The sequence below is a fragment of the Gavia stellata genome, unplaced genomic scaffold, assembly GCF_030936135.1.
Source record: "Gavia stellata isolate bGavSte3 unplaced genomic scaffold, bGavSte3.hap2 HAP2_SCAFFOLD_83, whole genome shotgun sequence".
NCBI lineage: Eukaryota > Metazoa > Chordata > Aves > Gaviiformes > Gaviidae > Gavia > Gavia stellata.
This window is the reverse complement of record NW_026777314.1, coordinates 226,846-253,912: the sequence shown is the minus strand read 5'-3', so window position 1 is coordinate 253,912 and position 27,067 is coordinate 226,846. Positions and strand designations below refer to the sequence as shown.

At 45.7% G+C, this 27,067-nt stretch overlaps 1 protein-coding gene across 1 annotated transcript in view; it reads right to left on the bottom strand.

The window, feature by feature from the left end:
• Positions 1–26,672, bottom strand: part of LOC132321900 (syntabulin-like) — a 70,402-nt gene extending 43,730 nt beyond the window's left edge. The window contains 6 exon segments of the mRNA XM_059835278.1: positions 13,005–14,121; positions 16,069–16,244; positions 17,189–17,396; positions 19,289–19,391; positions 23,645–23,929; positions 26,633–26,672. Coding sequence (XP_059691261.1) covers positions 13,005–14,121; positions 16,069–16,244; positions 17,189–17,396; positions 19,289–19,391; positions 23,645–23,929; positions 26,633–26,672 — 1,929 coding nt within the window.
• Positions 26,673–27,067: the final 395 nt, after the last annotated feature.

Here is a 27,067-nt window from a genome sequence, read left to right as displayed (position 1 = left end):
TTTTCGGGGGGGAAATACAATGGACAGCTAACCATCGCTTTGATTCCACGAGGCTGAGAGTTTTTCCCTCTCGCTTTACAGTCGTAAGACCAAAGCCATTATCAACAGTAACAAAACAAGCTAATGCAGGAAATGTGCACCCAAGAGCAACTTTCATCAGTAATGTATTGTCCAAAATTGGAGAAGGATGGGGAGCAAACAAGCAGAAAACCAGTTTCTCACAGCATGATAGGTAAGCAGCCTTTTAACAAACTTTAGTCTTGAGCTACATGTTTGGAGAGAGAGAGAAAAATCCATTTGAATTGCGTTAGCGTTTTGGAGGGAAGGTGCGCCTGAATAGAGCTTTGTCTGGCTTTTTTGCGCGTACAATATGTAGCATTTAAGAATCAATACATCGTAAGTAATATTTGGAGAGTGAGTTTTTCTGCTATGATAATAGAGCGGAAAAGAGGCTAGTAGTTGTCAGATGATTTTCCTGCAGGTGGTATGGTCAAATAAACTTGGATTCTGGTATGTTTGGACTTCAGGGGAATGAAAGTCATTTACATTTTCCTTTTAATTCTAGTCCTGGAGTGACAGAACCACCAGTCATAACACATCCTCTCCCTGATGCAGAGTCGCGCAATGCATCTGTTGGGGCACGAGTTAGAAAATTTTCAGGAAAATGTTCCAGGTATAGTAGATCTACAGAATGAATATTTCAAAAAGGTGTTGCTTCTCATATATATATATTTGTGTATGTGTGTGGGTGTGTACACTTCCCGTGCTTGCAAAGCGTTCTGTTTGCATTTAGTTTTGTGTCTGTTAAAGAAAAGGCCAACTTAGGGACACAACTAAATGGAGAATTTGAAGTGGTCCCAGCATTGAAATGTGGATGCATTTTCTTCTGACACGAGAATGACATCACTTGTGCAACTTAACATTGGATTACTCTTGCCTCAGAGGCAGTGATTTAGGAAATTAAGTACGAAATGTAACGAAATAATTGAAAAGAAGAAAATGCCTCTGACTTGTTGGTGGGCCTGAGACATCACCCCAACAGCGAGGGTTCACCTGTATTTCTTGTTCATGGAATGTTTTTGAAACGTACCATCTCAGATTTCTTGAACGCAGCATGATTCTTTCCATTGATTTATTTCTTTTCGTATTTTAAATTGTGTACCATAACAGATTGCTGGATTTGGTGGTTCGTCCTGTTCCTTCACGCTCTGCAGCACGGGGTGGTAGCTCACATTCGCCATGCAGAGCTTCTACTTCATTCATGCCATCCAGCCCACTGAAACCAAATACGCATGGTTCCGTCTCACAAAAGAAGTTTTCAGGAGCATCAGAGCTGAATTTACTAGAGACTCCTCTTGTGGTTAAGGTTCGTACTGTAAAAAAACGGTAACAACCAACCAAACAAAAAGCCTGTAAACTTTGTTTAAAATGAAACCACCAGAAAAGTCTTTAGAAACAAACACTGATTGGTCTCGAGGAATGGAAAAAGGTTTTCGGTGTCCCAGACTTCAGATGAAGTTAAATAGGCTGTCAGTTAGTTAGCTCATCTCGGCTTTGGGAACAGAAATCTCAGAAATGGAGCATGTGATTGCGTACACTGAATACTCTGTTCTCTGTCCCTTAACCGCATAAACTTTTCTTTGTAGGAGAGAGTACATTGTATGTTTCTAACTTTACATTCAGTGGTGATGTGAAAGGAAACGCAGTATTTCACTGTCCTCAGTTTTGTCTCACTCAGTTGGAAGTTAGTCTGTTTGGTAATTAATAATGCATTAACAGACTTTTTTTAACTCTAGGTCATTGAAGATAGTGCGGGTAAGGCACAAACCTCAGAAGCAGCACCTGAAGCATCACCATCTAGTGAACTACATCCGTCAGGCAATCTTCAATACAGCTATAATACCACAGAGCAACAGTTTCCATGGGATTTGCCTGCTAACCAAGATGGTGAATGTGATGCAGCTGAGGGAGATGGAGAGCAGAGTAATTTTCCTTTAGTCTTGGAAGGAGAAGGTGGTGAAGCAGAGATGGGAGACCCTACACTGTTAAATGCTTCTAAACCGTCTGGCACAACAACAGGGGAAAAACCTGTGAACAGTTTAGGAAATACTGAAAACCAAGAACATGTGACAAATTCAGTGTCCCCTGTAACTAGTGATCAGGAATCTCAAAATATTGCAGAGTCACTCCCATATGTGCCTGAACCCCTTAAGGTAGCTTTTGAGAACATATTGTATGTAATCAAAAGCACAAGAATTAAAGAATTGACATCTGGAGTTGTAGAACAATCTATTCATGAAACCACAGGCAGAAAGGAAACTAGATCCCAGAAGGCAAAAGCTCCCTTACCAACTGTGCCAGAAGAAGTGGAAGATGAAACCAGCACACGTCAAGTAGAGCATGCCGTCACTCCTAGAAGACGCGCAAGGGGACAACTGACTACCAGTCAAAGTATTCCATCGGCAGGCCATCAGCAACTACTGAAGACAGCCAAACCCGTTTTGTTAGGGCTGTCTCCTAGGAGAAGTACCAGGCAAACAAAAGAAGCATCTGAGTCTTCTAGCCTTCAAACAGAAGAAAATGCTCAAGTTGATGAGCACATACCTGTGATTCCTGTTACTCCTAGGAGAGGTAGGAAGCCTAAACGGGCCAATTCAGAAAAAGTAGAAAGCAGCCATTCTGGAGGGATTCTCCAGATCCGCGTGTTTTGAGTAAGACAGGTCAAAACATTTGCCTGTCCTGTTTTAGACGTCTTGTAGTTGGAGAAGAAATCCAGGGTGCTTTTCCTTAGAAATAATGCTAAGGTCCTAATCATTAAAGAATAACCGTATAAAGAAACTTTGTCGTTGCTGGACTGTGGTACAAAGAGTTCTGTACAATTTCCGTAGTCTGGAAGCATTAGAGGGCAGTCAGTATAGCTCTTGTTTGGCCTGAGCTAGCAAAATTATCCCAGTCCTGCATGCTGTCTGCAAAGGTAATTGCTGGATCTGGAGGAAGCAGACAGTAGAAACAAAGAAGAGGAGGAGGATGTTTCTAGAACGGAACCTGTTGAGATAAAAACAGGTTAGCAAGCAGTTGGGTTTCAACGCCACCAGTCAATCTCTAGAGAAAAGAACAAGCAAGGACCTTAGCTGCATTCTTGTAGAAGAGGGGAAATGGAGTCAAGAAAGGAAAGGAGCGTTGCTGGAATGAGACAGGTATCCAAAGAGAAATGAGAAAACTTGCTACCGGATTTTAAGAAGGAGGGGTGTTTTCTGAAGTTTTTATGTGTTAGGTCCGTAACATACCAAGTTTAGTTTGTAAACAGAATATCAATGGCCATTTTGTTTTCTTGACTGAAATTACGCATCAGACTTCTTGTTTTACTGGAAAGAAGACTTCAGACCTCCTGTGCATTTGAAGTCTTGGTAGCATTATTTTGTTAGATCACTATCGTAGGTGAAATGTGTAAAGGCTCACTGTAAAATCATATGATCATTTTAAAAGAAGTGATGTTAAGTGCAACAGGGAAGTCATCCTTCTGTCTGTTTTTGTAGGATTTGTGGAAGAATCAAATGCTGACTGTCTTACCCTTCCTGAGGATGGTAAATTGGTGTTTAAAGCTGCTGAGGCTGCTCCTTTGGGGACTGCACGTGAAGGGTAAGTTTATAAAACAGATACACCGTTGGGTTCACACAACATGTAACTGCTGGCTTTCCTGTGTTTGAAAACTATGATTGCGAGCCGGTATTGCTTCTTTCCTGTGTTCTGATATACAACGGCTTTTCGATTCCTTTCTGGCTGTGAACAGAACTAATTTGGCGTGAACAGAAGTCAAATTGACTAGCTGTCCATTTGAACCTTTTTTCTGAAATCATTGCAGACCCCCAAGTACAGTGATAAAGATTTCATTCAACAGGCTATATGAACCTTTGAACGGTTTGAGGGTTACTAAGCCGATACTGTGAACAGAAGCCCTGCTTTTGTCTGAAAATGGTGTAGCTAAAAATTACACCTGAGATTTCTGTAACGTTAGTGAGTTTATCTGGGGGCTTTGGATACTTTCTGGCAGTATTTTAGACACTTAATTTCTATTTTCTGTGTGTGCTCCATTAGCATCTCCTTGCTTATGGAAAGGGAAGCAGTTTTCTCACCAGATACTTTAAAAGCTGCAAGTGCTTAGCGAGAAAGACAAACTGTTAGCAATGAAACAACCCTTGATTTCAAGTGGTAACATACCCTGGTACAAACTTTTGTTCGGTTTGTTCTAAACCTCCAATAGAGCCGTTGCACTCTTTCTACAGAAGACAAATGGTATCTCGTTCTTTAATATCGCTCTGTTGTTATGTTATTATCTAGTGTTAGATAGCCGGGAAGAATGCTAAGGACTTGATTCATTGCATAAGAATGAGTCACAAATTGAATGCAGATATGTTGCTAAAGGAATTTCTGATTTTTCTTAATTTTTTCTGTTTTGAAACATGAAGATTTTACAGTGAGAAAGCAACTTGTAAAGCTCTTCAGGGTTTGTTTTGAAGCTTACTGACGACTGTCTCTCTCTCTGTTCATGAAGTGAAACACACCACCAGGAGTCCAAAATGTCCTCTGCATCAGAAGAAAAAGCCATACCAGTTGCAACAAACCCACAGCTTTTCTGGATCCCATCACAAGGTGATAGCTCACATTCGCCATGCAGAGCTTCTACTTCATTCATGCCATCCAGCGCACTGAAACCAAATACGCATGGTTCCGTCTCACAAAATGAAAAAATTCATGAAACCACAGGTAGAAAGGAAACTAGATCCCAGAAGGCAAAAGCTCCCTTACCAACTGTGCCAGAAGAAGTGGAAGGTGAAACCAGCACACGTCAAGTAGAGCATGCCGTCACTCCTAGAAGACGCGCAAGGGAACAACTGACTAGCAGTCAAAGTATTCCATCGGCAGGCCATCAGCAACTACTGAAGACAGCCAAACCTGTTTTGTTAGGGCTGTCTCCTAGGAGAAGTACCAGGCAAACAAAAGAAGCATCTGAGACTTCTAGCCTTCAAACAGAAGAAAATGCTCAAGATGATGAGCGCATACCTGTGATCCCTGTTACTCCTAGGAGAGGTAGGATGCCTAAACGGGCCAATTCAGAAGAAGTAGAAAGCAGCCATTTTGATGGGCAAACATCGCCCGTCAGTACGCAGTCCGTAGCTGTTACTCCAAGAAGTGGATTAAAAAGAGCAAAGGAAGCCGCATCTGAGCTCATGGAAGTGGCTAATGAGGAAACTTCTCTTGCTGGAGGTAGCATTATTGCTTCTGCTGCTTCCAAAATGACTAGAGGAGGAAAACGTTCAGCAGGAGATCAGGGAACTGGCCAGAATGACACTGATCATGAGACAAAAATGGCAGTCCGTCCCAGCAGAAGAGCAAGAAAACGGGAAATCATTCTTTTACAGTTTACTGAAAATATTGTCAAGGATCAAGAGGTGCAGCCTAGTGACCATCTCCTTTTTCCTGTGCCAACTAAGAGAGGCGGAAGAATAAAGAGGAGTTCATTGGAAGCTTCAGAAAATTCTGACCTTGATCTCTGTAAACCATTGCTGCCTCAAACAGAATTTCAACTTCCTGTCACTCCTAGAAAAAGTGCTCTGAAGAGGGCACACAATCTCTTGGCAGGCACAGAATCTGTCTTTACTCAGGAAGACATACGTTCAGGAGGGAGAGCGGAAATCTGTGATACTCCTAAGAGAAGAACAATAAGCGTTCCACATGCTAAACCAGAAAAAATGGCTACTCATGAGCAAACACCCGCCCGGACGGCTGGGGACTCAAGCACACCCAGGAGTACAGGAGGGACAGGGCGGTGCGGCAGAAAGAGACGCGCAGTATTGGAGGAGAGCACAGGGGAGGAGGCCTTCCCCCAAGGACCTGGTGGCAATCCTTTGCTGCCTAAATCCACCAGGATGTGCTGAAATACTTAGAATTTTAGCAGATCGTATGGCAAGAATATGCCCAGTGTGCAAACAAGGCCGCAGATAGCTAAGTAGTTTAATTCCCCTGTCAGAAGTTCCTTTTGTTAGGAATTGTTCCATTGTTAGGCAATGCTTGTAACCTGTTAGCCTAGGCCAAAGGGAAAATACTACGAAAAAAATAGAATTTCAAGTAATAAGCTAGCATTTGTTTCTTATTTGGTTTGTACTTTTGTCTTCTATGCAAAACTTGCAGGTTTCCATTCCAGAAATGCTTTTTTCACCAAAGTAGTCAAGGTACTGAGTCTCTTTGATAGGCTTGGCAAGAACTGTACCATGGTTCCTTTTGAATTAAAGCTGTTCCTAAAAGAAAACGCATGTTCCAGTGCACTGTGCTATGCGGCTGACCGGTATGTGAGGTAGAGGGAAGAAAGCATGTGATGGTTACTGATGCGTCCCTTCGTTCAGGTCACTTCCTCCTTGGCTCTGTTATCACCTCGCATGGTTCCAGAGCAGGCTTCTCCCACAGCAGTCATGGATGCCCTGGCCCCCTCCCAGAACAGACTGGGATCATTCCCAGTCCAAACTGGATCCGCTTGCCCCCTCCCAGGACAGACTGGGATCATTCCCAGTCCAAACTGGAGCCCCTGGCCCCCTCCCAGGACAGATTGGGATCATTCCCAGTCCTAACTGGATCCCCTGGCCCGCTCCCAGGACAGACTGGGATCATTCCCAGTGCAAACTGGATCCCCTGGCCCGCTCCCAGGATAGACTGGGATCATTCCCAGTCCCAGCTGGACCCCCTGGCCCCCTCCCAGTACAGAGTGGGCCTTGACCCAGTCCAAACTGGATCCGGTGGCCTCCTCCCAGGGCAGACTGGGATCGTTCCCAGTCCAAACTGGATCCCCTGGCCCCCTCCCAGGACAGACTGGGATCATTCCCAGTCCAAACTGGATCCCCTGGCCCCCTCCCAGGACAGACTGGGATCATTCCCAGTCCAAAATGCATCCCCTGGCCCCCTCCCAGGACAGACTGGGATCATTCCCAGTCCAAACTGAATCCCCTGGCCCTTTCCCAGGACAGACTGGGATCAATCCCAATGCAAACTGGATCCCCTGGCCCCCTCCCAGGACAGACAGGGATCAATCCCAGTTCAAACTGGATCCGGTGGCCTCCTTCCAGTACAGACTGGGATAATTCCCAGTCCAAATCAGGTCCCCTGACCCACCTCAGGACACAATGGGCCATGTCCCAGTCCAAATTGGATCCCCTGGCCCACTCCCAGGACAGACTGGGATCATTCCCACTCTAAACTGAATCCCCTGGCCCCCTCCCAGGACAGACTGGGATCAATCCCAGTCCAAACTGGATCCCCTGGGCCCCTCCCAGTATGGACTGGAATCATTCCCAGTCCAAAGTACATCCCCTGGCCCCCTCCCAGGACAGACTGGGAGCATTCCCAGTCCAAACTGGATCCCCAGGCCCCTTTCCAGGACAGAATGGGCCCTGTCCCAGTCCAAACTGGATCCCCTGGCCCCCTCCCAGGACAGACTGGGATCATTCCCAGTCCAAACTGGATCCCCTGGCCCCCTCCCAGGAGAGATTGGGATCAATCCCAGTCCAAACTGGATCCCCTGGCCCCCTCCCAGGACAGACTGGGATCATTCCCAGTCCAAATCAGATCCCCTGACCCACCTCAGGACACAATGGGCCATGTCCCAGTCCAAATTGGATCCCCTGGCCCACTCCCAGGACAGACTGGGATCATTCCCACTCCAAACTGGATCCCCTGGCCCCCTCCCAGGACAGACTGGGATCAATCCCAGTCCAAACTGGATCCCCTGGGCCCCTCCCAGTATGGACTGGAATCATTCCCAGTCCAAAGTACATCCCCTGGCCCCCTCCCAGGACAGACTGGGAGCATTCCCAGTCCAAACTGGATCCCCAGGCCCCTTTCCAGGACAGAATGGGCCCTGTCCCAGTCCAAACTGGATCCCCTGGCCCCTCCCAGGACAGACTGGGATCATTCCCAGTCCAAACTGGATCCCCTGGCCCCCTCCCAGGATAGACTGGTGTCGTGGTTTGAGCCCAGCTGGCAACTAAGCACCACACAGCCGCTCGCTCACTCCCCCCCTGCCCCAGTGGGATGGGGGAGAGAATAGGAAAAGTAAAAGCGAGAAAACTCGTGGGTTGAGATAAAAACAGTTTAATAAATGAAATGAAGTAAAATAATAATAATAATAATGATAATAAAAATTGTAATGAAAACAACAACAAACAAGAAAGGCAAGTGATGCAAATGAAAACAATTGCTCACCACCCTCCGACCGATGCCCAGCCCAAGCAGCGGTCCCCCGGCCAGCCTTCCCCCTAGTTTATATACTGAGCATGACATCATATGGTATGGAATATCCCTTTGGTCAGTTGTGGTCAGCTGTCCCGGCTGTGTCCCCTCCCAACTTCTTGTGCACCCCCAGCCTACTTGCTGGCGGGGCGGTGTGAGAAGCAGAAAAGGCCTTGACTCTGTGTAAGCACTGCTCAGCAGTAACTAAAACATCCCTGTGTATCAATACTGTTTTTAGTACAAATCCAAAACACAGCCCTATACTAGCTACTATGAAGAAAATTAACTCTATCCCAGCCAAAACCAGCACAACTGGGATCAATCCCAGTCCAAACTGGATCCCCTGGCCCCCTCCCAGGACAGACTGGGATCATTCCCAGTCCAAACTGGATCCCATGGCCACCTCCCAATACAGACTGGGCCCTGTCCCAGTCCAAACTGCATCCCCTGGCCCCCTCACAGGACAGACTGGGATCATTCCCAGTCCAAACTGGAGCCCCTGGCCAGGGGGCACACGTTTGAAACGGAGGTCTCGCCAGCTTGTGTTCTGCTGGCACTGGCACTGGACAGGTACGTCTTTGTGTAACACCACCACCCCCAAAAAAAACCCCACTCCCCCCTGAAACTGAAGTCCAGTTCTGGACCCCTTGTGTGTCTTTTAGCGGCGAGTCATTTTCTTTCAGGCGACGTGGATCCAGACGTATATCCTGTGTCACTTCACTGTTGAGCGCACAGACTTCTTGTAAACCTCAGCTGCTCAGGTCACATCCTCTGTCGGTGTTGGAATAAGAATTTCAGGTAAGACAGATTGACATCTGTGTGCTGCTGGGATTGTATTTGGGAGATCACAGACGGCCTTCAGCTTTGAGGATCAAATGTAACCATGATTCTAAACGAGAAGTAGAAATACCTTGTATATATTTGTACTGAACAATAGACTACAACACAGATCCTGAACACATGAAAGGGAATGTTAGAAGTTATCATCTCATCTGACCATGAGGAAAATGTTTGTAGTACTTGCGTTACAAAGAGAAGAGCTGCTGATGCCTCTGCTGAGGGAAAGCGGGGGGAACACAACTCGATGTTCTAGACAAGTCAAATGTTTTGGTCTGAATGCGACAATACGGATAATCGTGGTACTCAAAGCATTCGACAGATTTTTCTAAATAGGCTCAAGGCCTTGTAACTGTCCTGTGCTCTCACTGACTCACTTACTCTGAATCTTTGAGAACTGAGTGGCTTTAGGTTGCACAGTATTTGAACAAATATTACTGCCTAAGACTAGATTAGTCTGAGAAGCTGTGCTTACCTGAAACATGTCATTAAAGAGTTTAAAAACCCCTTTGCTTCCTGCCTGATGAAGAATGTCTGCTTTTGCTTTTTTATCAAAGTTTTTCTAAATACTTCACCGTTTCCCATGGGAGATCATAGTGACCGCTGCAGGAGAAAATGACTTGTTATGGCTGACCTGCAACTCTAAATGTACTCCTGGTAGAGGCCACTATGGTAGAGCACAAGTTAGAGCTGAACACTAAAGTGGATTTCTTGTCACTTTGTCACTTGCAGCTTCCTGCGCTACCATGGCCATTTACCACACTGCAGTGGTTACCAGCGGGGGCATCACCACAGAACAGTGGTGCACACCGCTCCTTTCTGAGGAAGGTTGATGTTGTGAACATAGGGGAGCGATTTAACCACTTACTTCCATTGGTAAATTCGTATTTCTAGCAGAAATTCTTTTATTTCCTACAGTTAGGGAAAAAAATCCTCCCACCTTATACTCGTTACATAGGTAGTATAACTGAAAAAAATTTGCATCCTCCTGTTCATAAAGCTACTGTGAAAACTCAGTTCAGTTAACAGCACTTCTCAAATGCAATTTTTGTACACTTACTATATGTATTTACAGTGGAATTCCTCTCGGAAAAGTGTGCAAGGTAAATATGCAGTAGAAGGCAACAGTGCTTTAATGAAGAGGAAAAGTTAATGTCTGGGGGAAGGAAAAGTGTGTAGGAAGAGGGGAGTCCCTGTGGTTCTTAGGTGCCGCTCAGAGCTTCGGTGAATACCTTCTCCATCTTCTGCTGTGTGGATGCTATTATCCCTGAATTCATGGGTTGTATGGATTTCCTGTCTTGTGACAGATGAGTGAAGGCAGCAAATTCTGTGCCTGAGCCTTAGTCCCTGTGCATACAGGTGTTGTAAATACTCTGATTTTCTAAAATAATCAAAATATGATCATATAGAAAGGTTAAATTTGATTAATAAATAAAATAATAAAATACAAAGGCATAAGTTAGGATTTTTCAGTTAGAAACAATAACCATAGGAACCTCACCAGGGAGTCGCTGTTCCATACCAGGGAACTAACAGTAACGAGATGCAACGATGAAGAATTGAATAGAAAAGTCTTGTTTGAGTCCTGTGACAATGTGACCTGATATGCACCAGTGATGCTGCTTGGAAAATTCCTTACCTTTCCCACCTTGATTCAAATATCAAGAATGCCAATCAATAAATATTAATAGAAATAACCACTGATTGTTTTAAGGATGGATATTGGTAGAATAGTATAATCCAGAGAGCGATTAATAAAAATTAAATTATATATATTCTGTATGAAGGTAACTAGGTATGAATTATCTGTGATTTAATCATAAACTAACTGTTGAATAATGTAGCATCATGAATAGGTAGAATTTGCTTGTCAAGACAATGATAAGTTGTAGGCCTGATCAGTAAACCGAGGAAAACTTAGGAAGATTCCAAGAATGGGATTTCACAACCAAGCTCAGCATGCACAAAGATGGGGTTCAACTAAAGGACACCATGAGGAAGACTATGGACGACCACCAGAGGACCTTGGATGATCACCTGTGTACCTGAAGGCGCATGCGTCACGAGCATTTACATATATTAATGAGTTCTCGGAAACGGTATGAGTATGTTAATTGTTTATTGGAAATGTGATGAATATGTATACTTTGATTGTAAATAACTTTTGTAGCAGAGAAACTAAGCACGCACACGAGGTGGAGTGATCCCCTGTGCGTCCAGCGCTGCAATAAAGAAGTGTCTGCTCACCTACATACAGTGTGTAGGTGACTTTTTATATTACAGATTTGTAACACAGGGAACAGTGAAGTTGTAAAAGAATGGGAAGGGGTGGGGGGAGCTATTGGCCTAGATCATCTCTGCCTAGAAAAACAGAAATTTTAACTAAGTCATAAGTAGGTTCTGACACAAGTTTTGTTTAAAAGAGAAGTAACTGAGCAAGCAAGACAGTAAGAATTACCTTCTTTGTAAGGTGTTGATGAAAGGTTGGGTGGAGCCAGACAAACTCCACTATTTCATCTGTTGGATAGCATTGCCCTCATCTGACCTAGGCACAGATCTCAATATGGGACACGGAGAATTCGTGGTTTGATGGTCACAGTGACATCTCATTGGGCACACGGAGACTGCATGCCTCTCGGCCGGGTTAAACGAGGCCTTCTGGATGTCTGTTAAATGCCAGGAAGACTGATACTCTCCTGGCAGTGCAGAAATGAGAAGTTGCAAGCTTCTGGAAGATTGCATTGGGTTAAAGATGAGGTCACTTGCATCTTTAATGCAGCGTGGATGCGGCAGAGCGGCTGGCCTGCGTGTCCACAGACCGGCTGGAGCCTTTTTCTCTGACTGAGTGCTTATGCTCGGAGCTGAAATGAGGTGTTCTCCGGGTCCTGATGGTTCCTTATGCCCTGACACAGTGCCCCTCCAGCTCTGCCTGTGCCTGATAGCTCAGCTGAGATGGGCCATTTTGTATAGCTTTGCTACAAGAAAACACTCACACATGTTTAATATTTTTAACGTGCTTTACTGAACTTGTGATTATAAAGGCAATTTACAATAAAGCAATTAAATAAACAATAAGTTAAAACACCATACATTTATACAAAGTATTTCAAAGGGCTCAAATGACTATCAGGTTCCAACTCATTAAGACTTTAAAACAACATCAATCTTCAAAGTGTATCCACACCTATACTTAGCATTGTAACATGTTTGAAGACTCCCATCAACGATTAAGAGCACTGCATGAGACAGGCATGAATGATGTGCTTGAAGCTTCCTGGGAAATACGGGTTTTACCTCTAAATTGAATTGACTCTTTGGACAACAAATTGTAAACACTAGCAGCCTTTCTGGAGTACATGAGTGATACCCTTAGTGGGAACCAGTCTCCACGTCCCTCACTTAACACTGTAGTTTCACAAATGTTTCAGGTTAGTGCTGCCTAAAGACATGCCCCACCTTTCTCTGGCCATCTGTTCCCATGCGCATCTCGTGCTACCCTTGAGCCAGCGCAAAGCACTTGTACGTTTGCTCAGTGAACCGGCCAGGGAAACTGATTGAGCTTCAAGCTAATTCAGCAAACAAACATGGCAGAGCGCTAGCTGTAATTCTGCTTGATTTCCCTGGTCATGTTCACTGTGCAGATGTGCTGGCACCAGAAAGACATCAGCACAGGGGAGAGACACAGTGCCTGGGAGCAGGAAGACTATTTCTGTAGGCAGCAGTACTGTTAAAAACACCAGTTAAAACCATCTTGTGGAACTACAGGGTTCAGCTTTTTCATTTTGAAACAAGAAATGTGTTTTCGAAACAATTTATAGCGCCGATCAAATAGTCAGGAGCAAAATAGTGGACTATCAGAATAGACAATAACTTTTTATGATCTCTCTCACCCCTCTTTCTCTCTGCCTCAGCCAGCCGGTGCCCGGGGATGGAGTGGACTTCAGGTTTTCATCTCGAAGGGTGTATGGTGTAGAGTGCAGGGCCACCAGGCCGCAAACACGAAGCAATGCTCCAATACTGTAAACGGGATCTGTTCCTCCTCTCCGAGTATGGAAAGCCCACAGGATAGTTGGTACAACAGGGGCTGCTACAGTATCTCTTCTTTATTCCTGTCTTGCATACCCAAAGGCTTCATCATCATGAGGTTCTGTAAAATCACGTTCCTTCACGAAATGGTTTTCATTAACTCCGTGCTCCACCTTCCTGCATGGAGACTCCATAGGTGACAAAAGGATGGCAGCGTTTAGATGACTTGGAGTTAAGTCCACTACGATACCAGAGTCACTGAACCTTCCAGGAGAAAATTCACCCAGTTCCTTCAGTGAAGACGGTGGGCTTAGAGGACAGGCGTCTTGAGCTCTGAAGATGTTTTGAATGAGCTGCTCCACATCTAGGCTAGATGCCACCACGCCAGTCTGGATGGCCTGTTCCACCATCACGTTGCTGACTTTCTCCTCCTCCTGGAAAGAAGTTAGTTTCTCATCCAGAACACTTTCAAGCATCTCTTGATTCACAGCAGAACTGGAGGGAGCTGGATCACTCAACTCAGAGGTTATGGTGGTGAAACTGTCTTCACAGGAATCAGTCCCGTTAGCTGTGCCCTCATTAAAAAGCAGCCCACTATCTGCCACCTCCTTCAGAGCTTGGTCCTCTGTGGTGAGGCTGTCTGGCATTGTGGCACACACCACCAACGGCTTCCCCTCTGAGTCACACCTGTGCTCCAGGCACTGCTCATCTCTCACAGAGCTGCTCTGAGCCATCTCCATGCTCTGCAGCAAAGATTCCAGTTTCTTGTTTTCAATGCTAATGTCTATGAAGTATTGCTGCATTTTTTTGTCTTTCTCAGCCAAGCTGTTTTTCATGCTTTCAATAACCTGCTTGAGTTGTTTAACTTCCCTTCTTGCTTCCAAGGCGGCCAGCTCTGCCTCCACACGATGACACTCTTCCTCAACCCAGTCTTCCTTCATCCGTCCCAGCTGAGCTTTGAGTTCTTCTATTTCCATTTCCCTGTAGCAAAATAAAAAAGTTACAACGCTTCTGCTGACCGGTCAGTTAAAGAGTCAACGTGAGGCTCCACTGCACTGGGATGGCTATGCTGCGGAGATGCTCCAAGAAAGAAGCAAGCTTTTCCATGCAGCACTTGCTGCTGCCTTCGACGGAGCTGGCAGACATGTAAGTCGGCTGCCCAGACACGCCGGCTGATTGCTAACTAGAGTCACCGACCTCGCCACACAGCCAGCAGCCTTGTGGGCTGTGCTCTGATCCTGGACATTCTGAGGTGCAAGTGCTGGCTCTAGGTAAGGTCCAACCAGTGCAGCGCTTAACATCTCACCTACTGCCTCACTCTGGAGGAAATGGAAAGCTGGAGGCTGGAATGCTGCCCGGCAGAAAAGGACCTGGGGCTGTTGATTGACAGCCGGCTGAAGATGAGCCAGCAATGTGCCCAGGTGGCCAAGGCGGCCAACAGCATCCTGGCCTGTATCAGAAATGGTGTGGCCAGCAGGAGTAGGGAGGTGATCATGCCTCTGTACTCGGCGCTGGTGAGGCCGCACCTCGAATGCTGTGTTCGGTTTTGGGCCCCTCACTACAAGAAGGACATTGAGGTGCTGGAGCATGTCCAGAGGAGGAAGGGCAAGGAAGCTGGTGAGGGGTCTGGAGCACAAGTCTGATGAGGAGCGGCTGAGGGAACTGGGGATGTTCAGTCTGGAGAAGAGGAGGCTGTGGGGAGACCTTATCGCTCTCTACAGCTACCTGAAAGGGGGTTGCGGAGAGGTGGGTGTTGGTCTCTTCTCCCAGGTGACTAGTGACAGGACTAGAGGAAATGGCCTCAAGTTGCGCCAGGGGAGGTTCAGGTTGGATATTAGGAAAAACTTCTATACTGAGAAAGTGGTGAAGCATTGGGACAGGCTGCCCAGGGAGGTGGTGGAGTCACCATCGCTGGAGGTGTTCAAGGAATGTGTGGACGTGGCATTGTGGGACACGGTTTAGTGGGCATGGTGGTGTGGGGTTGATGGTTTGACTAGCTGATCTCACAGGTCATTTCCAACCTTAATGATTCTGTGATTCTGTGAAATGAGGAACTGCTGCCTGGATGCGTCCCCTGTGCCTGCCAGCAGCTCATCACGTACAGCCAGAGCCAACACTGGCCTCAGACAGCAGGAGGGCTCGGGGCTGCAGGCATCTGGCTTGCTTTGCACCCACCCAGCCCAGCGTGGAGCCAGAGGCTGCTGCCTTGACTTGCAAGCAAGTGGGGAGAGGGGGCCCTTACTGAGATCCAGCCCTCCCAGATGCAGAGGTCGGGCTATCCCGAGCTGGTCCAAGGGGTCCCTGGGACTCTGCCTTGGGGCTCCACTCAAACACCCCTTTGTGCCCGCTTGGGCTGTGTGTGCTGGAGAGCCAGCTCTCAGAGTGCAGCTTTAGTAAAAGAGATGACAGAGAGGACGTCTGTTGCTGTGGAATGCACATTGTCGCTTTTTTGCTCAGCATCCATACAAAGGGCTCTTGCGAAAAATTCAGTATCTAAGCGACAAAACCACAAGCAGGCACACTGGTTGGTCTAAGAGCTTTTCTTTCATTAGGGGAGAAGGGGGACAGCTGTAGTCATCTTTCACTGAATCAAGTAGAACAGGAGACTAAGGTAATAACATGCTTGCAAGTCGAAACTCTTATGTAGAAAAGGTCTCAATGCTAAATTAGACTGGTAAAAAATGACCCTTTAAAAACATTCTGCTAGGGAAGTTCAGAAAAGGGAAAAGAGGCAGCCATATTCATAACTAAACTGCATGGTACGTATTCACGGAGCATGCTATGAAACCTGAAATACCTGAAACGAACCTGATCAGATTGATCATATTTCAAATTTCTTAATGAAGACTTTATGTGGTCCAGAAGATTCCCACCCCTAAATGCTCCTGAATTAGTCTTTCTAATTCTGATTTCTGAAGTGAAATATACCTTTCTTTAAGTTTGCTCTCAGATTCCTTCAGCTTTGTTTTCCAATGCTGCACTGTAAGTTCCTTCTGCTGCAGAGGAGTCAAGCACTGCTCTGGATTTTCTGGCTTCACACTGTGATTGTCACCACAAGAAATGGTGACAAGAAAGAAAAATCAAACCATCACATAACATCGCTCCTACAGTTCGTAAGTCCTGGCAAAAAGAAAAACATCCCATACACTAATACAAAGCTTGACTCATTTGGGGCTCCTCACCGCCTGCACAAGTGACTCCCTCCGGCAAATCAAAGTACTTGAGGAAATGGCTGATTTGTGGCTATAGTGCAAAATTTGCTATTTGTTATACTTGTCTTCAGTGCAGGGAGACATTTAACTTTAAAACACGCAGCCAACCCCTCACCCTAAACAGGTGGTGTGCCCAAGGGCAGGCAGCCGGGCCACCGGCAAAGGCACCCAGCTGCAGACACGGTCAGGTGAGGTAGTGTAGGGACTGAGTTCAGCTCCACATGTGAGGTAGGAAGCTGAGCACCCTGAAACCTAGATTCATCCTGTCTGGCTTTAGGTGCATATCTGACATGCTTGGCTGTTGAGTTGCCTGAAAGAGAGAGAGAGAGAGAGAGAGGGCAACAGCAGCAGCGTGGTGGCAATTTCTTCTCTGCAATATGTGTTGCATGCTCTGACAGGTATCTGTTTTCTTTCCTGTACGGGAAACTGCACAGAGAGGTGCCTAAGGCTGGGCAGGGTGAATTTTCACCTGAGTGTATCATATTTTCTATACTACCCCATCCAAGACTCTCCAAAGCGAAAGGACCCTTATACAAAAGAACCAGTAAATCCACATGGGAATTGATGCCATGAAACCACATGAAGGAGCCTGCCTTGGAGTGAAAAACAACTATAAGGGGCTTTGACTAAAAGTAACCTTGAATTTTACAGTGCTGAAACAATAAAGCTTTTACAGGGGATGGAGCACCCTGTTGACTGGCGAGCCACCAATATGAGGAGTCACACCTATGCTGAGGAGCAAGTTGACCTGCACGGCAACCCAGACAGCCAATGCCACATTACCGTGCAGAGACGGTAAGTCAGTGCGCTGAACACTGGCATGCTGAAATAAAGACTTGCCTCATCACTGAGCTGCTGTCGCTTCCTTTGCATGAGCCTGGCTTGCTCCTGCTGGCTGAAGAAGCCCCGTAATTCTGGCGGACGTTAGCAGGACACAGCTGGCTTTTGCCCAGTCTTGACAAAGGGTCCTTTTCACGAGAAGCAGGTGGGCTGGCTCTGGACTTGTAGGATAAGGATCCATTATTCCGACCATAAGGGCCACGGCTGCAGGGGAAGCAACACGGTTAAGGCATATTGGATTATCCTCATCACGCAATCCATTATGTGTCTTATTTTACACACAAAGTTGTCTAAACACTAAAACAGACAGGTAACTGTGAGTGGCTGTGAAGAAAGTCAGTCCCAAAGTTATCAGCCACTGCACGTTCTTTCACTGACTGTGGGGCACTCAGTCTGAATTACGTGATCTAGGAAAACCTCAGCCATTTTCACATTTCTCAGTGGATAGCACGATTCCCAGTGACTCCATCAGATCATCCACGTTCCCTGAACCTCTGACTCCATTAAGTAATGAGAGAACTGCAGCCTGGACTAGTGCCAAAAGAACCACGCTTCAGCCTTTCCCAGCCAGGTCTGCATAGAGATGCCTGTCCACGGAGGTCTGCTGTAAGACTGCTTTCAAGCTCCTCAGCAAGCAGCCGGAAGGATCACAGCGTGCAGCGAAAACAGATTTTGGTTGAGCCACTGTTCTTTCCTGCCTTTGGCATACCGGCTGCTTCAGCTGCCATTGTCAGCTATTCACTTGCTTAGATATAGTTCAAAACCCACTGTGAGCAGTCTGAAAGAGTATTAAAAAAGCACAGCCTTTTCTTTCTTCCTTCCAGTTTCCCCTCATACATATCTACCTTTCTTTTCCCACTCTTGACTAAATAATCGGACTGTCAACTGTGTGCTTGACAGCAATTGGTATCGGCATTGCCTGACAGCTGCCAAAGGGCTGGGGTGCTCTGAGGACAGCTTCTCGAGGGGCATTCCTCACTTGCTTTGCCTTCTGCACTACTACGCTGCTAACTTCGTCCTCTCATGCCAGTTTTCTTCTAAACTGTAACGGAAGGGCTGGTTTCAAAAAAATATGGTAAAAGGCAAATCCAGACAGCAAAAGAGAAACCTTAAACATAAAAATTGAAATACCACAGAATTATGAAGCAAGCTCTCTTCTCAAAATCATCTGACTTGGTTTCCTCCCTTCTCCGAAAATGGAACCGTTTATAAGGAACAGGTGATGGAGTGGCTGCTGCAGACCTCCATCGCACTGCTGCCGTTTGGGTCATTTTATAACCATTTTACAATGAAGTGCAGGACTGTGGCTTGTGACAACGTGGAAACGTTTCACAGCGACTTAAGCCAAACAGTTAAAAGAGAACATATTGCAAAGGAGACATCTCTTTCCACTCGGTACAGTACAGCATCAACTCTTGTGTGAGGCAGAATTTGCCCAGACTGTGCGTAACACAGCCATGCATTTGAAGGAGCATTCTTACAGAGGACTTCTGTCCAATTAAGTAGGTCAGTATGCTCTAACGTAAAGTTACATTTAAATGCACAATAATCTATCAAATGACACATCATCTTACTGCAAGTAAGGTGATTTTAGGGCTTCATATTATATCTAGTATTGCTTTTTCCCCCAGCCAGTACTTTGACTTGTTAGATTTAACCTAGAGAGCACTTAAGTAACATTTATTTTTCCAACAGTCTCATGACACAGACAGGAAACTGCTCATTAAGCATCATTCTGCCAACCTCTGTACACTGGGGCAAGCTGCGACCTTGGAGACGTGTGTGCCTTAAGCACAGGGCTATCCCACTGCCAGTCCCAGCCTGCCTGCCAGCTCTTCCACAAAGGGCAGGAAACCAGTCCTGTCAGTTTGAACTCTTTGGTTTTGGTCTCCACACACAGCATTTGTATTTTTTTTTTCTTCTTTCTCATATCACAGGTCTCATCAACATAAGTACTGCCCGAGAGCACAGCATCACCCAAATTGTTTTACAACTCACAATACTGCTATTGTCTGTATTAGCTGCAAGACCTTACAGAGTAGTCTACCTCTGCACTAGTGACACCTGCACTATTCACGAAAGATTGCTTTGCTTACTTGAGAGAAAAAGAAGATCTTTTGCTTCCAGCAGCAGACACGTGGACTTCAGGCGCTGAAATACCACCCATGCTGCTTGAAGAGCTGAAATCGGCTTCACTCCCTGGCAAGGAAAAGGGAAGAGTAAAAACATGATGATAACTCAAAGTCTGTTTTCAAAATAACAATGAATCACAAGCATCCTTCCTTTGTCCATCCTGTGTGCATTTTAGAAGTCGCATGAATTTTCAAACATCCCTGAGGACAAGCGCTGGGCTTGTTCCAGATTTTCAACGTGTCTTCAGAACCGGCACTTCAACAAGAGCAGAAAAAACATTTGAACACAAACCCCTCATGCTACAGAAGCCATTGTAGGACGCGGCCAGGAACATTTGTTGTGACAACCTGTTTGCTTTCTCACAGCCATCAGCACGTGAATGAGGCTGCTCACGTGGCTCCTTCAGAAGCCCAGTGATTCGGAACACACAATTGTGATGTCAAATGAGAACCAAAAATAGAGCGAAGGCATCTAAAACACAACCTCCCCAGGATTTAGATATCTAGGTACATAAATGCAAGTAAAATCCCAGTGTTTAAAGGGGCCAAATGTTCGAAATGCCACCACTATCTCTCTGCAAAGACCTGCTTAGGTCTTTATGGTCGAGCTTCCACTTTTGAGCCCAGTAACCACCACTTACCCCATGCTCTTATACCACAGTGGAATCAAATAAGTGAGATTTGCATGACTAAGATAAAGACATTTGCTTCGCTTTCTATGCCTACACATAAATAGAGATACATAAACAGAAGGAACATATAGACATATGCACTCAATACTGCTCAAAAAGTGTTAAAAGGAATCACTCTGAGGGAAACAAATACTTTTAGGGAAGTAATTTGGCCACCAAAAAACAAAGTTCAGCGAACACTGAAACTGTTTATGATTTGAAGTCAAACATGGCCAGAAAATGGAAAACCAGAATTTTCTGTTTTCTGTCTGAAATAACGCTTTCATTTTGAAAACTGTCAAATTTCTTTCTTCTTTTAAAAAGGGGTGAAAACATTAAAAAATCTCCCCAGTCATTCTAAAGATTTTAGGTTGAGTATCATCTCTGTTCAGTCTGAAACACAGGTTTTCTTTAATGCATTGATTTGGCAGCAAAGCCCCAAATCAGTTATTCCCATAGCTCCACTTTGAACATAACAGGGTGTCAGACAAAAAAAGAAATAGGGGATGTAAAGGAAAAGAGAACAGGGAATAATCTACCAATTCCTGAGTAAACATTGCTCAGAAAACAGTTCCAATCCCAGGATTCTCATTAAAAAGGCGTTAATAACCTGCAGGAATCCCCGAAAAGGTCAACAAAAATGGTAACACAATTACAGGGCACTGTTTAGGAAGGGAGATGATGGGAACTTGTGTGTTCTAAGATAAAAAGAAATACTGGCAACACAGGGAGGAGGAACACAGCTGGAAAACTGTAGAGGAACTGTAGAGAAAACCAGGTAACAGCAACACAGGATTCTGGCTGCGATGCGTGTTATTTCATGAAAAATGACTTGAGATAAAATCTGATGGTTGGTGGGAGTTGTGCATAGTAAAATGTAGCTGGAGTAGGTTCAGAATACTTTAACCAGGGAATCAGAAAGCTATTTTAAACATTGGCATAAATAATAAAGATTGTAATTTAAAAGCAGAGCACAAAAAAAGTATCTCCCAAGGGAAGATTCATAACGGTCTCTTTCATATGCACAGTATTTCTTTCTGTGGAGGTGAAACGAGCTAAAAGTCACAGAAAACAGTCAGAAAGAGCAGAAAATTTGCTGCAGTAAATACCCAAATTGCAAAGCATGTTCTAGCTTGACCTCACGCCTATTTTAAAACAAAGACTTAAGAGTGCGCAGTGTGTGTAGCATTGGCTTCTCTTTTTTGACTCATCTTCCAGACTACTTGAATATACAAAAAGGAATTTTTTTGACTAAAGATCACAGCTATTGCCATCTTCCATACCTGCCTCAACTCTGACCTTGAAACCCCAGGGCCCTTCTTACGCCAGAACTCAGCCATCTTTTCCAGATGCAGGAGCACGTCCCCACAATCCCCACGAGACCTGCATCTCTGCCAAAAGGCATGTGGAGCTAAAAGATGAATTGGCTGGCATGGGTCTCACCCTGTCCAGCAGCCCGGCGGCTCAGGCGCTCCCTGCAAAAGTCCCATCTCTGCATCCCCTACTCACTCAGCTTTGCAGTCAGAGCCGTGGCTTTCTCATGGACCAAGCGCAAGGCTAAGCTCGAGGTGGCAGGCATCCTGAGGCGAGAACCTCCCTTTAACGGTGGGCATCCCACTCTCTGTAAATCTGGAGCGGTATCGAGACAATTAATGGGCCAGAGAGAGAGAGAGAAAGGAGTTATGGTGTGCCTGCTGGGAACTCAGCTTCAAACCCCCAACAAAACAGTTACTAAATTCTACGAAGGGGAACAGCTTCCCTGGGAGCAGACTCCCCGCATCCCCTCAGCCTACCCAGCAGACTGCTATTAGGGTGCCCTTCTTCTCTGTCCTCAAGTCCATCCTACACACACATCTAAATAGAAGTTTCTTTTCCCTTTACTGAACTAAGTAACAGGCATCTCCTTTTTTTTTTTTTTTTTTTTTTTCCCCCTTCTGTGAGGAAGGAGATAAGTACCTAACTGCAGAAGATTTGTGCCCGACACCCTGAATTGCAGGTGGCCTGTGCCACCAGCCCAGGGCTGAGCAGTTCATTATTTAGGACAGATGGGACTCAGGCTTTTGCCTTTTACTTGCCCATTCCTCCTTTGTAACTTGCTGACTTCTTTTTTGCATCCTCCATTTTCGCTGTGACGTCTGGGCGCTTGCTACAGCCTAAGAGTCTTCTGAACAAAAGGAGAGACGTGTCTTGAGAGGCCACAGCCCAACCACTAATTGTCAACATCTCCACTAAGCAACGGCAACCATCATTTTTTAGAAGGGGGCGGCTCATAAAATTTGCGACACAGAATTAAAAGATCACTTTTCTAGGCCACTTGAATTCAACAGAAACTTGTAGATTTGCATTCTAACATACAAAACACTTCAAAGCCAAAACTGTAAGTGCTACTTAGCTTACTCTCCTTTGAAAGAAATGCTTGGCTATTTGAACATCTTTTCCACATCCATTCAACTAAATTTGTTTAAATTCAAACTTTAAATTGAAGAACTATAAAAATCCAAACTAAAGAAAATAGCGCTATGCTAATAATTTTTATCTAACACTTAAAGCATCTTTTGCTCAAAATATTTATATTCCGATTACATTCCAGAATTATCTCTCGGATGTTACGGAGCACCTTTTTCACTTCAGTGCCATTTAGTTAGCTTATGTTCTAAAAATACTTCATGCCTGCTGACTAACAAAATTCATGATGCGAAATGAGATACAGAAATTTCCCTGTGCAATGCTAGGCGCCTTGGGCAGCGGTCCTCAGAAACAGGACAAACAGAGAGTGCCTAAGCTTATCAGGGATGAACAGAAGAGGAAAAGGCATCTAATAAGACCTACTTGAAAGATCCAAGCGTGATCTTCAAACACAAACTTTCTTCTGCAGCTGAATGTCCAAGACTGACTTTCCTTTCTGTTAAACAAAAAAACCCCCAAAACCCTAAACAAACAAAAAAGGAGAGATGAAAGAGACAGTGACTGTACTTGGCTTCCATAAGGGCTAACAGCAGAGCTGTCAGAGACCTGATGAGGACCACAGGAGACTGGGGTGGGATTCATCTGACTAAACACGAATGTCTCTAACGTAGACACCCGCGTCTGAGCCAACCTCGGTCCCATTTTTAGACAACGGAGAGTTACTCAGTAGAACCAGTGAGTTCAAGGCACTGCTTACCTTATCCTAAAGTAAATGCTTACATATTTGGGCAGAAAGACCGCACACTAGAGTCACTGATTTTATTTGTTATATCTCCTTTAAAACAAAATAGGACCTCAGTCCACTTCTGCAGGCGGAGGCAATTACGGCTACATTACAGATACACAGCTGAGGTCAGACAAATGACAGTCCATCTCTGCTCTATCCAATTTGGCTCAAGACCGTGAATGTACATCTCCCTCACCTCCCAAACAGCTCCCGTAACCCCCAGAAGAAGGGAAATGGCAGATTCACCTCTTAAAGCTGTTCCACTTAGGAAGTGGAAAGAGAGCCAGTCCCCACCCACAGCCCACAGCTCCTGAAGGTCATCTAAGGAGACCTGGAGATTCAAATGTCACCTCTTCTAAATCTCCAACACCGAGGGATTCATGCCAGAGAGAGGAGCTCCAGCGGGATCCACTGGCTGTGCCGGGTCCGTTGAGCCACCTGGGAGGGACCACTCACAAACTGCCACCGGAACCCAAACGTTCTGAAGCGTGCGGGGGAGGGCGGGGCTATGCAAATGACGGACCCCCAACAGCCGCATCCACCCCACCACCACCCACCAGACTTCACAGCGCTGGTGCCTTCCAGACCTCACAGCTCCAACTGCTACAGCACACCACACCTTCCCAGGGTGACACCCCTCCACGCCCAACTCCAGGACGCAAGCTTTGAGGATAGCACGGGCTTGAACCCGGACACGGCGTCCTCGCTCCTGGAGGGCGAGATATGCGTGTTCATCTCCCTCTGAAAGAGGAAAAAATAACTTTAGAAACCCTCAACCTGACACGACAAGAGCTTTAACTCATTTAAACCAGACACAGAAGATGTTTCTATGAACTTCTGATCCTAGTATTTAGGAACAAAAATACAGGCTTTAGACAAGTATGATTAATTGAAGGAAATCACGCCAGATAATCTCAATGCCACTTTAAAGAGGATTTCATATTGAAGCAAGCTGGGAGGGGATTTTGTCAGCCAGGAATCCATCAGCAAGCACTTCAATCTTTAAGGGAACTGATTTTGGAACACTGAAGGGATATTTTTAATGATAAAACCATTTACTCCAAGCAGGAGAAGATCATTCACTGTACACTCGCATCAGCTATTCACACACCCCTCCCCGCTCTCCTTTTGTTTTTTAAAAAAAAAACAAGTGCCACTAAGCAGTATTTCCGATGGAAGGCAAATGTGGGTAAGCCTTCCAGAAATACAGGCAGCTCAAAGCAATTGTCCTGTCCCACAGAGAGCATCCCAAAGGAAGACTGAGCTCCCCAACACGCCTTGCACAACTGCAACCCCTCCCCAGGAAGCCCAAAGAGAAACATGATGCTTTTGAAAAATCCCAGTCCTCCGCACTTGATGGTGTCAGAGCAAAAGTCTGGACAAGAACAAGAGCCCCACCTGAGGCTCAACAAAGCTGTATTTGATGCACAGTCTGGGAAAACCAGAGCCAGCAGATGAACTGAGAGCTTTTACAGAAGGCCTCAGACCTCCCAGCGTCAGCGCTGAGAGCAGCTTCCATACACCAAGCACAGGGATGGAGAAACAGCTGGTCACGAGCAATGGGTCCTTCCCAAGGTCTCCAGGCAGCCTGCACCATAGAGGGTTGCTTAAGCAAGCCGTTTGTAAGAGACAAGGTCTAGGAGGAGGCTCTTCCATAAACGGCATTCTCAAGCCGAGATCCTCGAGAACACGACCTTGCTGCTCGCTCTCTTCCCCTACGGAGCCTGAAGGAGCTGCCCAACGGCTCAGGCAATCGCCATTTTCAAGAGAGGCAGAGTCCAGCAGTATGTAAGGCTGCCAGATCCAGAGACATCTCCTGTATGGATCCTTCCCCTGACATACAGGCCCATGCTGGCCAGACTGGTATTTATGACTGGAGCTGAAGTGCTCTGGAAGGTCTGCACACACTGGCCACTGAAAAGCTCTGCTCAGTGCTACCAGATGACTTCTAGTTAAATTCAGCGGCAGAAAGACCAACACGGGAGAGGCCACAGTCCCGCGTGCAAAGGGAGCAGAGAACAAAACAAAAGATACCGGGGGCAATTCTGGAAGCAGCAACTGGCCGTCTGGCAGACGCATTTTTACCCTCACCTGGTTCAGGTTTTGGGGGGAAGATCTCTGAACCAAAGTCTTCTTTAAGCAACTCCAGCGGGTGGAGAGGAAGGCAGTTGGGAATGGGGACGAGGTAGCCGTGTCACAGGGAGAAGAACTGCAGGAATAGAATGACAAGCATTAGAACCACAAACAGCCAGGGAAATCGAACTAGAGCAGTCTTCAGCCTCAGAAAGACAAAAAGAATGGAGAAGAGAAGGCAAGTCAGGAGGCAGGCAGGGAGATTTCCCGTTTTGAGTTGTACGTAGAGGATCTTCAAACAAATCTCTGTTTTCACAAAAAATATGATCTCGAGCAGGTGGGGCGAGGAAGCAAGGACTGAGTTCAGCAGGCTGGATCAAAGGAGTCAGGGAACTTCTTTCAGAATTCAGAAAGAACTCACCCATGAAACTGAAGCCCTCTCTCAGAGCAAGAACTTCTGACATCATCCACCTCTGACTTAGCAGGTTTGTTACTGAGCTACAGAAAACATTTCCCCAAAGAACTGGAGTCAGGCAGCTGCGCAGCTATAGCCTAACGGGTTTGACATCAGTAGTATGCAAGGCTCTGGAGAATTTGAAAAGGAATTAATCAACACCATCAAACTAAGCAGGATAAAAGACACCCCTGGGCAACCAAAACAATGCCAGCATCCCAGCCCCTCTAGCACATCTCTGAAACTCTCCCAGCATCATCTGGGTGCTGGTGATTACTCAAATCGTGTTGTACATGAACGCTCCAAGATGAGAAGAACCCTGCGTCAAACCCCATTTGGGGTGCCCCCATTTGGCTGGGACACCTCATGCACAGGAATAAATAGTTACCCTTGTAGTTCTATACTTTGTGTCCCAGCATCGCTCCTCGGTTGGCATGGGCCACTTGCCAATTTTCTCAACAGCCCTACAGAGGAGAGTTTTGCTTGCCTGAAGTAAACTCTGCAATTGGGTTCACTGTGATCACACAAAAAAGTGCTAACCAGAATTATGTGTTTCTTTTCTTCTTAGCCTTTTATGACTTTCTCTAGCAGTTTCACTTCAAATAAAAGTAAGAAAAGAAAAGCATAGGGGGAAAATGAGGCAATTATTTAAAAATTCAGTCAAGATGAAATGAACACTAAAATCATTGATGCAAGTCAACAACGGTGGCTAGCACGGCTCCACGGGCATCCCACTCATTCTATTAAGTCGCATATTTATAAACTTCTATTAAAATCACTTTTGCCAATACCTTGAACAGCGATTCTTTAAGCAGCCTAAACCACTCATTCGCAACAGTGCCCAGTATTTCTTTTTCTTTAAACCTTCATGCCATTCCTGTCAGTGTTTTCTGGCTTCAGCTGTCTCCTGCACTTACCGCCACGCCTGTCTTGAAAAGGAGCTAAGGGACCGTCCATGTCACATCTGTGGCGTGCTTCAGGTTGTGACAAGGATTTTTGCACGGGCCGTAGCCAACATGCCTTTTTTTGTACCCCAGTGGACGAACAAAGGCAGACAATCTTCGCTTTCGAATGGGAAAATCCCACAACAGGAAGAAAGGCGCAGCTGTGCTGGACTCTGCTGCCTCACGGATTTAACAACAGCCCTACTCTGTTCGGTAACGTACTGGCAAAGGAATTGGAACAGTGGCAAGGTAAATATGACAACGTAAATAACCCTGTTACAATATGTTGATGACATACTAACAGGAGCTGACACCAAAGAAAGCTGCTTGGAAGCCACGGTTAGTTTGCTGAATTATTTGGGATTAGCAGGATACAGAGTTTCCCAGAAAAAGGCTCAAGTTGCAAAG